Source organism: Akebia trifoliata, chromosome 13, assembly GCF_017979445.1.
Source record: "Akebia trifoliata isolate Shusen 1 chromosome 13, ASM1797944v1, whole genome shotgun sequence".
NCBI classification, from domain to species: Eukaryota; Viridiplantae; Streptophyta; class Magnoliopsida; order Ranunculales; family Lardizabalaceae; genus Akebia; species Akebia trifoliata.
In genome coordinates, this window is record NC_141387.1 from 30,222,464 (window position 1) to 30,239,439 (window position 16,976).

General features: G+C 37.0%; 1 protein-coding gene across 1 annotated transcript; it reads left to right on the forward strand.

The window, feature by feature from the left end:
* The first annotated feature begins 1,562 nt into the window (after positions 1-1,562).
* Positions 1,563-16,126, forward strand: LOC147388264 (26S proteasome regulatory subunit 6A homolog). Its single transcript, XM_086420098.1, has 10 exons — positions 1,563-1,753; positions 1,844-1,960; positions 3,524-3,631; positions 4,494-4,685; positions 5,713-5,904; positions 9,862-9,980; positions 13,757-13,844; positions 14,644-14,763; positions 14,851-14,991; positions 15,906-16,126. Exons 1-10 carry the CDS (start codon positions 1,637-1,639, stop codon positions 15,981-15,983), a joined length of 1,272 nt encoding a protein of 423 aa, XP_086276224.1. The 5' UTR covers positions 1,563-1,636; the 3' UTR covers positions 15,984-16,126.
* The last annotated feature ends 850 nt before the right edge of the window (positions 16,127-16,976 follow it).

The following is a 16,976-nucleotide window of genomic DNA, read 5'->3' on the forward strand; positions in this document are numbered from 1 at the left end:
GATGATGATTGATTGAGTGTTTGGTGAGTAGAGGGGAGCATATTTTAATTAAAAGAATGGATTGTCTAAGAAGTTAATTGATTAGATTTTTTAAATGGTGGAGGAGGTGGTGGCATGTGTCAAAAAGGGGGTGTGGAGATGGAGTGTTAGATGAGTTGATTGGAAATGATGAGTGTTTGATTAGAGAGGAGGGGTGTGAGTTTAACTTGTGTAGGTGGGTTTGTAGGGAATGATTATAGTAGATTTGTAGAGAATGATGATGATAAGTTAGAGGAGGGTGATGAATTGGTGTGATTTTTTAGAGAAAAGGTGATGGAAGTAGATTGTTGGATGAAGGAGGTGAGTTGAGGTAGTGGCATGTGTTCTACCTTGATGATTTTGGGTGATTTGTTATGATGTTGAATTTGGGTTGAGAGTTGGGTATGGGTAATACGTTGTTGGGTTTTAAATCTATTGAGCTTAGGGAGGTGGGCTAAGTAGGTATGGTAATGGGTTGGACTAATGTTGGGTTAGGTTGAAGAGTGGTGAGGAGTTTGGGTCTATGGGCCATGTGAGTAGGTCCTTGGGGAATTTATTGAAAGAAAGGGAATTTTGTGAATGTTTGGGTTTTGAAATTCATTCTAAATTTTATAGATTTTAGGTACTTTGCATTTAAGGCTCAGTCAAATTTGGGTGTCTACAAGAGCGAACTTAGTTTTTTCAGGGGATTAGATAGGAATTTGGAATCCAATCTTGAGTGAATTCTTATGTGAGAATGAAAATTCATATTCTATGAAAAAAACAATAAAATATGAGAAATATAATTTTTCATGAAAGATAAATTTCCAGTTTCTCACTTCTTTTTCCCATACACAATCAATAAGACTCAAAAATAATTTAAAATGTGTTAATTTGCTACTTTGGTTAAAGTTTAGAGCCGTGATGCTTTGACGCCCCCCTCTATGCCCCCATCACAGGATTGTAGATCATTTGCCTCGAGATACATAAGAAAAAGATTTATGGTTCTATGTATCTCAAGGCAAGTGATTTCCAATTCTGTTATGGGACGTAGGGGAGGGGGAAGGCGTCAAAAAATCATTATTCTAAAGTTTAAAATTATTTGAATGTATGTCTTCCCCTATTGAATCGAGAATAGAATCAAATCGATAGTTTTGGGTTAGTTTGGTTCAATTTGCAATCCGATTTTGTACTGAGAAAATGTAGAACCGATGAATTCAGTTCATTACTCGATTCAAATCTCGTATAAAAGGGTACCAAACCGGATCGAACCAAATTGCAATCCAGTCCCAGTGATTACTAACTAGTGGCCACTGATCGTTAGGTTAACAACCAATAAGTTTATACCACGTGTCACCGTCTCCTCCCAGTTCCATGGCTTGCATTTTATTCTCGGGTTTCACAATCGATGAACTCAAAATCGTCCAGCGATATCAAATGTGGGACCCACTCATGCATGTTGCAACGTGTCAAATAAAGGAAGCCCATGATAGATGATCGTTGAGATCCACTTATCAATCTCGAGGATACAAAAGAGAATAAAAATCTCAACTACAAAGCTCACTGTTTCTTCTTCTCCAAGAAACAAACTTACAAAGTGCGATCTTTCTCCAACTCGAAACCCTCTCCAATTTCTCTAATGGCGGCAGCAATGGTGGAAGATATCAATCCTGAAGACGATCAGTTCGCGACCATGTCTACAGATGATATTGTTAGGGCGTCTCGTCTTCTGGACAACGAGATCCGGATACTCAAAGTGAGTGAATTTTTCTAGGGTTTACGATTTTTTTTTTCGAAGATTCTTTAGTGTTATTAAAGTTCTAATTTTTTTTGTTTGATTTTGAAGGAAGAGTTGCAGAGAACGAATCTAGAGTTAGAATCGTTCAAGGATAAGATTAAAGAGAATCAGGAGAAGATCAAACTTAACAAACAGCTTCCTTACCTTGTCGGTAACATTGTTGAGGTGAGTTGAATTATCTAACGCTTCAAATCAGTTTTTTTTTTTTTTTGTGGTGTGTGGTGGTTGTTGGATTCTCTTCTCGATCAATATTTGTAGTTTTTGAATGAGTCGTTAAATTGTCGAGGTGTGTTAAATTATCTAACGCTTCGAATCAGTTTTTTTTTTTTTCTTGTTGGATTCTGTTCTCGATCAATATTTTGTAGTTTTTGATTGAATTTCCAGTCTCCAAAACACTGATTTATTAATCTAGACTTTGTTAATTGGAATCTAAAAGGGCAAGGGGGAGGCTGAAAATGGCATGGATTGGTTTAGTAAGATAAGATATGAAGATACATGCCATGACTGATGGTTAAGCTCTAGATGGTTTGCAATGGCCAAATAGGATTTTGTGCGGCTGACCCCAGTATTTGGGATAAAATTATAATAATTTTGACAATCATAATATGATTGTCTTCGATCCTTGAAATTAACTCAAGTAATTTGATATGAGTACAACCGATGCACCAAAAATACCTAGGTGTTAATGATGCGGAAAATTAAGCCCATTTCTCTTTGGGGTCATAATGTACTTTTTGGCATCTTTCACTATGGTATTCTTCTTTTGGCCCCCAGGCAGCCCTTTCTCTAGTTTGCCTTAACGCCCTGGTGCCCACTTTGTGGCAATCAGGGGCAGATTTACAGTGGGGGCACTTGCCCCCGCAAGAATTTTCAAGTCTATGGATTCGTGAGCTACTGCGACAGATTTCAGTGGCGGATAAAAAAATCTGCTACTATTGCCCCCCACAATTTTTTTTTCCACTCTTAGTTGCCCCATGGGCAAAATCCTGGCTCCGCCCCTGGTGGCAATTTTCACTCTGGTACCCTTCTTTTGGGCCTCTAGTTAGCCTTTTCCCCTCAAATTGCTCCTCTCGAGGTTTGAATCCAAGATGAGGTGCTGTCTCTGATACCAAATGTTAGGAATCCAACCAATACGCTAAAAATACATAGGTGTCTATGGTGCTGTGTGTTCTTACCTTATCACAGATTACCTTACCATTGTTTATTATGAGTTGATTATCCAAAACGTTCCTAAATCTGTTCTTCCCCCCCCGTTCGTTTTGTATAAGTATGTTTGATCATTGTTTACCATGGAGTTTTGGTTGATATTTTATTTTCTAAACAGTGAGTTTCTTCGTGTATGTTCTTATTGCAGGATTGTGTCCTTGTTTAGGAGTTTTAAGGTTTGGGGTGCAAGGGTTATATATATTATCCGGTTATAATTGACAGTTTATGAGGAATAGCCTGGTTTTTGTTTAGGATGTTGACTGCCCTTGAAATAGTTTAGGATGCCTTATTTCTCTGGAGGAGGTCGATATTTCTTCTATGTGTTTTTATTGCTATTTTTATTTTACTATTATTTTATACAACGGACAACATGAGGATCCACTTTATTCAAAGCCTTAGCAGATGCATGTGTTAGGCTTGAGTGCCTTTGAAAACCGACATTGGTTGTGTATGGACATGGCTTTTGCTAGATTTCTAATGTTTGTTGGTTTACTCTTTTTATTTTTATTTTTTTTATTTAAGATTTTGGAGATGAATCCAGAAGACGAGGCTGAGGAAGATGGTGCTAATGTTGATCTAGACTCACAAAGGAAGGGAAAGTGTGTTGTGCTAAAAACATCTACCCGCCAGGTATGCGAGCATTTTTGCATTATCATCACCATGTTTACTGCTCTAGCTGCAATTTGCTTGCATTTTTTTTTCTTCTTTTCCATCATTGAATTGCCTGGTTTTTATATGTAATGTGAATACTGAAGTTTGAAGGCATACAACGCATATCCTTGTTTGGCCACATCAGCTTCAACGTGCTGCTTTTGTTGTCTAAGACAACATATGATGGGTGTTAACTGTCAAGGATGCTCTCAAGTGCAAAATTATGGAATACTAGTTCATTACTAGCATATTTACATATAGTGCCATATCTCTAGTTCTAATTAAGCCATAAATTTATATTTTTAAACAGAAAAGTACTTAATAAGTCTATAATTCAGTTTCCTAATTTGATTGTTATCTGTCACTTATCGTCTCTATTGTTTTTAAGACATCTTTCCATAGTACTTCACATGATGCGTGCTTCTGTCTTTCTTGCAGATATGTGTCGATTTAGATATATGGCATAGCTGTACCAAAGAACAATTCACTTCCATCCAAAAAGCTTTTCTCAACACACACACACACACACTCTCTCTCTCTCTCTCTTTGAAGGTTTTTCTTGACATAAATTTTGCAATGGTCTTTGCCAGGAGTACTTGTTCAATAATACAAAATTTACTTATCTTTATGAGAATTATGTCTATACTCAATTTTAGTTGTCTACCTTTTAATTTTGTTTAGGTCATGCATGTTGTCATGGTTGTCACATTCTTGTATTCCAAAGATCTCTGTAGTGTTAAAGATATATTGATTAATTGCTATTTCAGGATCCATATCTCATTAATGGATGACATTTTTCTTTTTGAATAGTTGCTTATCTATCTTTCCCTTATGACTGTAGACAATTTTTCTGCCCGTTGTGGGACTTGTTGATCCTGACAAGCTAAAACCTGGCGATTTGGTTGGTGTTAACAAAGACAGCTACCTGATATTAGATACTCTTCCTTCTGAATATGATTCACGTGTAAAGGCAATGGAGGTTGATGAAAAACCAACAGAAGATTACAATGATATTGGTGGCCTTGAAAAGCAGGTGAGTACCACATTTTATTCCATAACTAAATATGCATTTATACGTGCATACCTACATTCTGCCCAATTCCACACTGGGATCTTGGTGGCTGAGTGGAGGCAAATGCAAAGGCTCGATGGTTGGGTTAGGTGGTTAATTTTTGGCCTGGCCTTAGTTTATTTGTAGGCATTTGGTTATATTTGGGTAGCCTCTGGCACATGTATTTGTCGGGCCTTAGATTCAGACCCAAGCCTGGCCCATTGGCTTGTAGGAGAAGCACAAGCCTGTCCAAAGCAAACCCTAATTGGTGCTAATTGTGCTGACTTATCTCAGAAGTTGGTGTTTTCCTGCATACATATATGGTTCAAAGTTCCGTTGAGTTTCAGATGGTTTCAGTGGAACATTCCGGGTTAGGCCCAGGGGAACTAAACATTGACCTCAAACATTGAATGTTTCAGGATTTTTCGGATTCTCGCTGTTGAGATTGTTTCAGTGTTTTCTCATTTCTGACACGTTGTCTTGAAATGAGATTTTAAACCTTCCAGACATATAATTGAAGCAGGCTATTTGTGGTTTTGTATTAAAGTTACTCTTCTTATACTTCTAATCATGTTAGGTCGAGGTCCTGTTTAGATGTGCATGTGAAGCCAGTGAACCTGACTTCACCTTGCTAACTACTAACCCTTTTCCCTAAAATTAAAAAAATAAAAATAAATAAAAGAATAAGAAAAAAAAAATCACAATCTCCTTAATATATGTCGGTCTTAAAAAATAACTTTAGGTAGTGCAAAAATCTCTCTCGCTTTCTCGGTCTATCTGGCTGATTAGATTGTATCTACCCTTAGAAAAGCCACCTTGAAACATGCAAAAGCTGCATTCTGCATTACTGGATTTTTCTTCTTGTAATTTTGTTAACTTAGTTCTTAAACTTGCCGTATGGATGGTATTATGCATGGTCCTTGGATGGAGGCATATGTTAGACAAGGGATGTTTAATTTTTATTTTCTTCAGTAGGAGACTATGAGTAATCTATTTATTTATTTGACAGATCCAAGAACTCGTTGAGGCCATTGTTTTGCCCATGACCCACAAAGAGAGGTTTCAAAAATTAGGGATTCGTCCACCCAAAGGAGTGCTATTGTATGGACCACCTGGAACAGGCAAAACTCTGATGGCTCGTGCATGTGCAGCGCAGACAAATGCCACTTTTTTAAAGCTAGCAGGTCCACAGTTGGTTCAGGTCATTATTCTGATTAAGAAAGTCATGAACTCTTGCCAACTTTCTTTATATTCTTTTCAACTTTCACTTTTGACTATTGGTTATTTCTTTGCATCTGCTTGTTCTGTTCCATTTTTGTGTACTGTATTGTTGAGTTGAGCTTTTTTTTTTTTGGAGCTATTAAATCTCGAAAATAAACTTTAATGGGGAGAGATTTTTTAAAAGGTATGCTCCCACTCTCTCTGTACCCCAATCTGTCCCTATACCTAATCTACAGAAACTATGGTTTTGTAAAGTAACTACAGTTTGGGGTTTGGTTTGGATGAATTGTATGTTGAGGATGATAGCATCAATCTATCTTTGAAACAACTCTCGGTATCAAATTTGTGCTATTATTTCTCGTCTTAGTAAAAGACAGTTTTGGGTTTTCATACTTTTCACCTTGATTACTGATTATTTCTTTTTCCTTTTTTCCTGTCATTTGCTTATTTGGTTCCAATTATGTTTTTGTATAATTTTATTCAGACTTCTCTTTTTGAGCTAATACCAAGGGATAATCTGATTTTCGACTACATCAGTATTGTGTAGTCAAGGTGAGCGCTTTGGTGTGCCTCAAGGTGGGGCGGGCCAAAGGGGCCTTAATACGTGTGAGGTGGGTGAGACAGTTTAAATGATGCGTACGAAGGCACGCGCCTTGACTCTGCTCACTAAAAATGAATTAATTTGTTTAAATAAGACATTAATTTCAGGTTTGATTGTATAATTTTTACATACAAAATAAGTACTTAGAAAGGTTTTTTTTTAGAGGTATCAAGTTGTTTTTTTTTTTTACCATTAAAAATATTGAACTATACATTTGGTGATTTTTACACGGTCCAAATCAGTTGGGTTATAGTTAACTTAGGCCCAATAAGGCTATAGGGCCAGTCTAAGGTTGAGCGCGCCTTTTTGGGGCTTGGTTAAGGCTGAACCAAGCCTAACCTGAACCCGCCCATTGTTAGTCCTAGTTGTTGTTGTACCATAGCAGCAACAACATATGTTGTTGGCCTACTTCTACTTCTATTTCTACTTTGTGTCTTTTTCTTCCCTTATTTTTTATTCTCCTTATTCCTCTCTACTTTTTCTTTATTATTGATCATCCTTCTTCTTGAATTGTTGAATACTTTAACTTGTTTGTAAAACCTCACATTTATATGTGTTATAATTGTAAAATATCCAGAATCCACCTTTCATTGTTTAATTTTTATAATTTTATTGTGCCTTACTTTACTCAGTCGTGTGCCTCGCCTTGTGTCTCAGACACTAGGAGGCCTTTATGCTTTAAGTGTGCCTTTCTCCCTTAACTACACTGAATTCAGTAGGGAGTTTTATTTTCAGAATACACAAGTGTGTGTTCCTCTTTAAGCATGTTCCCTCTAGTTGTACAACACTATGTTACCTGGTTTGTCTGTTTGTTTGGTTCGAGGTTCGCCACTCTAGAACCAACGCGGTTCATAGAGGTAGTTTTAAAGGGGGCATTTAGATAGTTTATGTTAGTCTTAGAAAAGAAGACTTAGGTCAAAGGGGCATATCAGCAATTTGAAAACAAAGGGGTATCTGTAATATTGACCAAATCCCACAACAGGGTATCTCTAATATTGACCAAAACGTGGGGGGAGTATCTCTAATTTTGACCAAGACGTGGGGGGCATCTAATATTGACCAAGGCGGGGGCACCTAATATTGACTGAAACAGCAGGTTCACTGTTTTCTACGAACCCAGTGCGAACCAAACTGCGAACTGGTTTGCAGTTAGGCATAATACGTGCAAATCCAGAAGCACAGGTACAACATGTAATTGAATTGCTATGTCCTAATCATGTCACTTTTGATTGGAACTTGACAGAATGCCGACACTTCTGTACTAGGACCGTCAATGTGCCTGGCCATTAATGTACCAACGTTAACCATCGTAGGGATGGTCGAGTGGTAGACTTGGGTATCATTAGGTTTGCTCCCTAGTTGGTCTCAAGTTCAAATCCCACCAACTATATTCCTGTGGTGGCCACGCATTGGCTTGGACCAAGCAGGCACCGGCCATAGCCTGGGTGCGGGGCGTAGGGACCAGTCAGGATGCGCGCAAGCTGGCCCGGATACCCTTCGTTATAAAAAAAAAAAAAATAATGTACCAACGTTAATTGGGCTTAAATATATAACCTGAGCCAGGCCTGTCTAATGGTCGGGCCAGCCGAAGAAAAATTACCTATGTCCATGTCTGGCCTGCCTTTAGCTCGGCTCACATGTGGTTGGACCTCCCTGGTCTGACCAAACCCATTTCTCTATGAAAACTTTGCCTAGAAAGTAGGTTTCCTTCTAAATGTTCAACCTGTCCACGTGTGACTTCAGTTTTTCAAATCTTCTCATTTGGTTAGTATGCAAGCCAAAAAGAGGATACTTAGATGTCAGTTGAAGCTTCCTATCCTCTTCAAAATCAACATAACTGATTTGAATTCAAAATTGAGTCCCAATGCAATCAAAATTTAAAACAAAAAGTAAAGATTGAACAAGAATGCTGCTCCTTAGATTTACATTTGATGTATATTTATATGTATAGGTCATAAGATTTAGTGTATAAATATAGGTAAGACATTGTATCTGGCTGGCAACCAAGCTGATATCCAGACCTATGGCTAATCAAGCCTAGCCTGGCCTGACCAAATAACTAAACGAGCCTAATTTTGATGCCCAAACGCAGTCCATTGTGGGCCAGGATGACATTCTTAGTCTGTACGCATGTATCATAATATAATGTTCTAGCAATATTTAGCTTGGAATTTCTTTCAAAGGACATAATAAAATTAAATGACAGCATTTACATGTACAAAATAGCTGTCCTTAATAAATAGAAGTAAAATTTATAATCTTTGTGCATCTCCGTGTCGATGTCATACATGGAGCCAGTTGTTAGTTATACATTACTTAACTACTTTTGATCGGATTCCATTTTGGTGCCACATTCTGTTACATGGGTGGAGTGTGGACTAGAGCTCGAAAGCTTGAGATGACTGAGTTTTTTTTTTTTTTTTTTAATGTATACTAAAAGAAGCTCTGGTGAGTGGAGCTGAATATATATATATATATAGATAGATATGGAGTGTGACCAAACGATGGTTTCACTATGATTGAGGACAGTTCATGGAAACGAACCATGAATTTCAATTATGCTGACAACAAAAAGACCCAAAATGATAATGTGGTGGGAATTATCGTAGATGCTAGCTAGTTTAGTTCGTAATGAAACCAGAGACCTGGGTTCAAGTCCCGCCAGCACCGAGTTACTGAACTCATGAAAAACAAGCTAACCGATAAAAAAATGTGGTGGGAATTATCACGATGGAAATAGGGTTCGGTTGACGTAGCAATGATGTGGTATGAAGACTTGGTATCACAAAAACGACAAAAAATATAGGCAGAAGAAAACTTGAGGTTGCTTTTGCTTTTTATATGTTAAAGCTGTATGTTTCAAACCTGCTAACTAGTGAACTGGTTCCCAAAATGGGGTGGGTATAAACCCAGATTTTATGAATTTAAAATTGGATAAATCCCGAATGGCTCCTTTGAGACCACCCGTAGAATCTGTGACCCAGTGAACCGATGGCTTCACCAGTTCAATGGCTGGTTGGGGTTTTAAAACTTCATTATTACCAGGTTTGTAGCTTGTAAGCATTTTAGGATGTTGTGCTCTATGTAATAATGGGTGTTGTTCCTTTATTTTCATCCTCATGGAATTCAACTTCATATATATATATGTGGTACATACTACAATTTTGCCTGAAAATTGTTGTACTTCCTGTCATTTTGGCTATGTTTCTTGGGTATTATTGATGATTTTTTTCTCTTGACAATATGATGCTACAGTAGATATGAGATTATTTGCGGAATGTGTTCCATTTACATTAAACAGTTCTACTTGCTCCTTTTGTCTTGTAACCTGTTCAGATGTTCATTGGCGATGGAGCAAAACTTGTTCGTGATGCGTTTCAACTTGCAAAGGAGAAATCTCCCTGCATCATTTTTATAGATGAAATTGATGCAATTGGAACAAAACGATTTGATAGGTATGGTTTTCGTCTCTCATATTGAATCCACTAAATTTTCGAATGCTAACTCTTTCTATAGCATCAATTTCTTAGCATTAGTAATGAAATTGCTTTTGTGGTATTGGTTGATCTGCTCGGTGGATTTTGTTAATAATGATAGTTACGGTTTCATCATGGAATGTGAGAAAGTTGAGAGATAAAGCTAAAAGAAGGGATTCAACTTCGATCAGATTAAGAAATCCTTTTATGATGACAATTCAAGAATCGGTGCGAGTGGTTGCAATGACATACTTATTAAGGAATTGTGGAATAGAAACATAGGTTGGTGTTATCTGTTGACAATTAGTTCTTCAAATGGTATTATTATCATGTTGAATAACGACTTCATCAATGTGGAGGACCAGTTGGTGGGAGCCTTCTCGATATCTATGTTATGCAATTTTGTGAGTAGTGACTTCTTTTGGGTATTTAATGGGGTGTATGGTCCAACTTTGGGAAGGAAAAGAGTAATTCTAGGACGAATTGGGTCTCGTGGTAGGATTTTGGGGGAAACGATGGTGCCTGAGAGGGGACTTAAATGCGATTATGTTCTCATTTGAAAATAGAGGAGGTTCAAGATTACCGCGAGCAAGAGGCATTTAGGACAACGTGTGAATCTAGTATTTTCTTAATGAATTTATCATTGGAGGGCAATTTTTTTGTTTCATTTGGTCCAACAACAAGGAGAATCCAAGTATATATCTAGATTGGATATATTTCTGATCTTAAGTGAATGGGAGGAGCACTTTAGTTTTGTCTCAGTCGACAATGCCTAACCCAACTTCAGATCACTTTCCAGTTTTCCTTGAAGCAGGTGTGTTAAGTAACTGCCCCAACCTTTTTTTCAAGAGTAGTGGTTACTTCATTCTAACTTCCATGTGAAGTTATTGGGTGATGGAGCTGCTTCTCCTTTTCTGGGACCCCAGGTTTCTGCTTTGTAGTCAAGCTAAAAGATCTGCGGGAGAAACTAAAGATTTGGAATAAGGAGTCTTTTGGGAAGCTTGAGGTCAAAAAAAAAAAAAAAAAGATTCTCTTGAAGGAGATTGAAGTGTTAGACTGAGTGGAGGAAAGTTGAAGTTTATCATTAGAGCAAAAAATTTGAAGATTCTTAAATGGAATTGCAAAAAATTGCGACTTGGAAGAAGTATGTAGGTGGTAGAATCCATAATGAAATTGCCTTAACGAAGGCAATAATAATACAAAATTCATCCATTGGACGGCGAGCAATCATATGAGATCCGACCATCTATTGAAGCTTAAGATTGATGAGGTGGTTCTTGAAGGGGAGGATCGAATTAGGGTGGGGGTTATGGACTTTTACAACATCTATACATTGGGCCCCTCTCAAATAATATGGGTTTTGATTCTATTTTGATATAGTAGATATAGAGGCTCAAAAAGTCTATAAAGATCGATGGGATGTTTAAAGTTTAAACTAATTGCCTCAATGAGTGGTCAAAAGGCTATGGTGCCAGAAGGCTTTTTTTCTGGGACATTTTTTTTTGCAATGAATTGATGCTTATGGTTAAAGACCTTTGAGAACGGAGTTTTCTGTTGATTATTGCTCAAATAACATGTTTGCAGCTTTGATCATGAAGACACTAGTTACTAATGATATTTCAGAATTCAGAATTCAGGTGAATAAGTCTTGTGGGTTCAACATATAAACTATTACAAAGGTACTAGCATCAAAGTTGAAGAAGGTTATTCAACCTATAATTAGGTTGAAAAAAGGAACATTTATTAGAGGTCAACATATTCTTTATGAGGTTTTAATTGCAAATGAATGCATAGGTTCCAAGATTCGATTGGGAAATCAGGGATTTTTAGCAAGACAGGTCTAGAGAAGGCGTACAATCATGAGTGCGGAGTTTTTGACGAATCTGTTGATTTGTATGGGGTTTGACGAGAAATGGACAGGATGGATTATGAACTGTGTCTCGTAAGTCTTTTTCAATATTCTGGCCAATGGTAGTCCAGCGAGCTTCAAGAGTTTGAGAGTGCTAGGACAAGGGGAATCCCTATCCCAATATTTGCTTGTTATCATTTTGGAGGTCTTGTGATGACTTTTGTCAGACTGTGTTCATTAGGACCTTAATCAGGATTTGTGGTGAAGGACCTCTGGTTTCCCATCTCCAGTTGCCCAATGTCACTCTAATCCTAGATGGGTTTTTGGAGCCGTTGAGATTCTTAATAAGTTTTTTGTTTTGCCTTAATGCAATTTGTTGAATGGCAATCAACTTGCAGATGAGCAGTCTTTGGATCAGTTTCCAATCTTCACATGCTCACGGGATCTTCTGGGTGTCAAGTTGCTTCTTTTACATCCTGTTACTTGGGAAGTCTTGGCGCAACGTATAAAAATCAAACTATCTGGGATCTAATCATAGAAATGGTAGAAAATATATTGGGGTCATAGAAAGCCAAGTATCTCTTGGTTAGAGGTAAATTATTTTGATTAAAAGTATACTAGCAAGCATTTTTTTGTCACTATTATTAATTCCTCAAGTTGAAGTAATATTTGAAAGAGTAACTGAATTTTTCTTTGAATGATTGGGAGGGGAATCAAAAGTTGCATCTTGTGAAGTAGAAATTGATGTTTTCTACCTAAAATAATGAGGGATTATAGTCATGAGATTTTTTTTTGAAAAATCCGAATCAAGTAGCCAAGTGATTATAGTCATGAGATTTAGGTGCATGGATTTTGCATTGTTAGTCATTCCAGAGATTTGGGGTGGATCAAGAAAGTTCGTGTAGGAGGATCATCAAGGCAAAGGATGTTGAGAAGTCCCTTGGGTGGGAGATTGAAGAGGTGAAGTCCTCTTATGGGTAAATTTTTTGGAAAGGCATTGTTAAGACATCGCTAATCTTTTGTAGGCGGACAGCCTTTAGGGTCAGTTGAAGGCACAAGTTAGATTTTGGGAAAATCGAGGGTGTAGTGATTCGCTATTGTCTCTATATTTTCCATCTTCTCAAACAAATAAATAAAATAAATAGTGGATACTTTCATGATTCACTATGGGAGTGAGGTATCACGGGACTTTGGATTTAGAAAAGGTTTTAATGATTGGAAAGTTCAGGAAATATCCAATATTATAAGTCAAATTAGTCAAATTTCCTATGTTCCTATCATGTGTTCGGAAGATGATGGAAAGGAATGGGCATATAACAAAGATAAGTTTTCTCGGTCAAGTTCTACTCCTTGGTGTTGTCATACCCCCAATGGACTTTCCTGTTGCGATTGTGTGGGGTCCCAAAGTTTCGTCCAAAGTTGCCTTTGTTGTTTGGTTAGTTGCTTGGATAGAGACCTAACTCCTACCTACTGATAATTTGATCAAGTGGGGATTTACAATGTCCTTTTTTTTTTCTTTTTTGAAAATTTGAGGGCAAATTGGTAGACCATTTGTCAATTCATTGCTCCTTTGTTGGTGAGATTTTGTCTCATTTTCTCTGTTATTTTGTTCGTATTGGGTATTCCTCAAGTCCACATGATTTTTTCTAAAGTTGGCTGATCAAAGACCTCACATAGGTAGAGAATCTTGCGGGTTCTAATGCCTTTCGTGGTATGTTTGGGGATTTGGAAGGAAGGAATGGCAGAATATCGTTTGTATATTTAGTATGCTATATTTTTGGTAGAAACCATGTGTTGGGACCCTATTTTGATTATACTTTGTACTTTGGTAGGTCTTCTTGACCTCCTTTTTCCATAAAATTTTACTTATACAAATGTATTTTCATGTGACTCTGTTTTACTGCAGTGAGGTAAGTGGAGATAGGGAAGTGCAACGGACAATGTTGGAATTACTTAATCAACTTGATGGTTTTAGCAATGATGACAGCATAAAGGTTGGCAGTTCGTACCCATTGTAGTTTTAAGTTTCCTTCGTCTTTTGCAGTCATTTATCGTGGTTGGGTGGATTTTGGGGTTTGCCTTCTCTGTTTTGAGTTAGTTTGTTTCTTTCTTCTCCTTTCAGTTTGTTTATGACCACATTTTATGTCAGTTTTTTTTTTTTTTTTTGGGGTGATCTTTGACTTAAAACTAATTTTATGGTTCCTCCTCATCTGATATTGGAATAAATGATAGAGGGATGCTCCGCACTCTCCTCTGGGATACATCCACACCTAACCCTAAAACAGCAAACATTGCATTTTTCCTAATGTTGGGATGATGTTAAGAAGTTATTGTTTTAAAACCCCACTTTCATGCATAAACCTGTAAAACAAAATGAAGCTTTTAAAGAGAGCTAGTCTTGGCACCCCAACTTTCACTTATTATTCCCCAATTTCTTAAATTACTTCTCACCCCCCAATTAAAGATAACACTCTTCAAACCTTACAAAGGGGTGGCTCAAATTATAATCTCAACAATACGACATTCGTTCAATTTTTGTAGTTTTTTACAATTATGATTAGGCTCATATAAAATCCTAAACCCAAAAAATAGAAATCGAGACCTGCAATTGGCACCCCAACTTTTACTTATTATCAACTATTCACTTAATTTCTTTATTTTTAATTGGGGTGTAATAAGTAAAAGTTGGGGTGCCAATAGCAGCTCTCTATTTAAAATTACAGGCCCTTATAATACTTTTACCTCACCTGTAATTTGTAGATATTTAATCTGGATTTCATTAATACACCACAGGTTATAGCTGCAACCAATCGTGCTGATATTTTGGATCCTGCTCTCATGCGTTCGGGTCGATTGGATCGCAAAATTGAGTTTCCTCATCCAACTGAAGATGCAAGAGCCAGAATCCTGCAGGTGGGCTGAACCCATGGCTCCTTTATGATATATTATTTTCCTTTTTAACATAATTTGGCTAATTTATTTTCTCCATTGGAGCTGCAGATCCATTCAAGAAAAATGAACGTGAATCCTGATGTGAACTTTGAAGAGCTGGCTCGTTCGACAGATGATTTCAATGGGGCACAACTAAAAGCCGTTTGCGTAGAAGCCGGCATGCTGGCTCTCCGCCGTGATGCTACTGAGGTCTATTTTTCAACACCTTTACTTTGTCAGCTATATTTTCAATTCATCCATATTGTGGAGTCAATGCTACTATTTTGCACTGTCAATGAATAGGTCACTCCCATTTATCCTTGGCTCTCTACATATTCCAAGGACTTAAATCTCAACACCAGAACATTGGACACCCATTACCACTGCTGTCACTTGCATAGCTGTACATTGGCTTTATTATCTATGGCAAGCTTATGATTCTCACCATCTCTATTCCCTTGTTTAAAGGTAGGAAAATTCTAGGGTCTGTATGATTGTGGATGGAAAAATGATTTCCCCTGGAAAATGCAATTTTCAGGAGAATGATTGGGCATTTTGCCTGGAAATCATTTACCTGTCCAAACCAAGTTTCCACCTTGGGTGGTAAATGTTTTCCTTCCCCACCCCCCAGGAATAAATATAGTTTTCCCAATCCCTCCCAAGGTTACTCTCACAATTACTCGCACCCCCACCCCCAAAACTGAAGACCAACTCATAGTTTGACGTTTTCCTAGATTCAATCAAATGGTAGAATCATTTTCTCATGAGAACGAATTCTGTGTAATCATACAGACCCTTGAGAGCATGCTTTTACCATAGAGGAGGATCTATTTATTGTATGGTTTGGCGTGCATCTGTTCATGCTACCTGACTGGTATTTGTAGGAAGCTTATATCTCGATACTGGCCCCATTACCTTGTCTCTCAAATGCAATTATTGTCATTTTTTATACAATTGTCTATTACTGCCTATTATTACTCAAATCATAGTAATTATTGATACAGGCATTATCACATCATCATCAGCATCATTGTTAGTTATCAAAAAAATAAAAATAAAAAAATTGTGAACCGTAACAATTTTCTTTGAGAAGATAACTGAGTGTATGCCTCACTATGATTCAGGTAATCCACGAAGACTTCAATGAAGGTATCATTCAAGTTCAAGCCAAGAAGAAATCAAGCTTGAATTATTATGCTTAGTAGGGTTCACTTCCTTGTAAAAACTTGAAAATTTGAGCTACACATGGGATGAAAAACTCTGAAGACTATGCTTATCGTATGTGTTGAATAATTTATATTACTTAAAATCTTTCACGCAGGTTAGTTGATATAGTTTTCTGTGACATGGTACCTATTTTGAGATGGGAGTGTCGTGCATTTGATTTTGTATCGGCTAATGTGCCCTTGTAGCTGGAGAAGTGAAGGTGAAGGAAGCTTTGTGAAATTTGGTATCAAATTCATGGTTGATTTGATTAATTATTGACCTAAACTTGATCAAATCTAGTTGGGTCACCCTTCTAGATGTTTTGAAGATTCTCTCAGATTTGGTGAAAAGGCAAACCTCATGCTGCAGTGCAGATTGCTAACACATTGTTGCCCTATAGTTAATTTGCTGTAAAATGGTGAAGATAAAGTGAATTTTTATGTCATGTTAGCAATTCTCGCAATAATTTGCAGATTATTCACGATTTGTTTCTGATTTATTTCTTCTTCGAATTATTCACAATTTACTCAATTTTTTTAAGTTAAATAAATCATGGAACTTCTGTAAAGGGATGAAAGTAAATGAGTTCTAATTTTATTACTATCTTTATGGTAATGTATTTAGAGAAATTGAAGGTGCCACTTAGCTACGTGATAAAGGCTTGAGGAGAGTTGATCCCATGACCTAAGGTTCAAATCTCGTTGAATCCATCCCCACATCCATTTACTCTTAATGCCTTGCTTAGAAAAAAATAAAAGTAAAAATAAAAAAATAAAAAAATAAAAAAATAAAAAAATAAAAATAATAGAGACATTTTCCTAACCAACTTTGTAAAGATTTGAGCCTTAGTAAGGGTTGTTTTGGTCAAATGGATTACCACCTCAGCAATCTAACACCACAGCTCTCTAAGTTGCTTTGAAACACTAGATTTAAAAATAAAAAAAAATTTGATTTTTTTTTTGTCTTTTTTGAATTTGATTCAAGATTTT

Bases quoted from the DNA above. Each gene is read 5' to 3' on its own strand.
- LOC147388264 (XM_086420098.1), top strand. From the start codon at position 1,637: ATGGCGGCAGCAATGGTGGAAGATATCAATCCTGAAGACGATCAGTTC. The intron at 3,632-4,493 runs GTATGCGAGCAT...TTATGACTGTAG, and splicing joins TAAAAACATCTACCCGCCAG to ACAATTTTTCTGCCCGTTGT. The intron at 9,981-13,756 runs GTATGGTTTTCG...GTTTTACTGCAG, and splicing joins GGAACAAAACGATTTGATAG to TGAGGTAAGTGGAGATAGGG.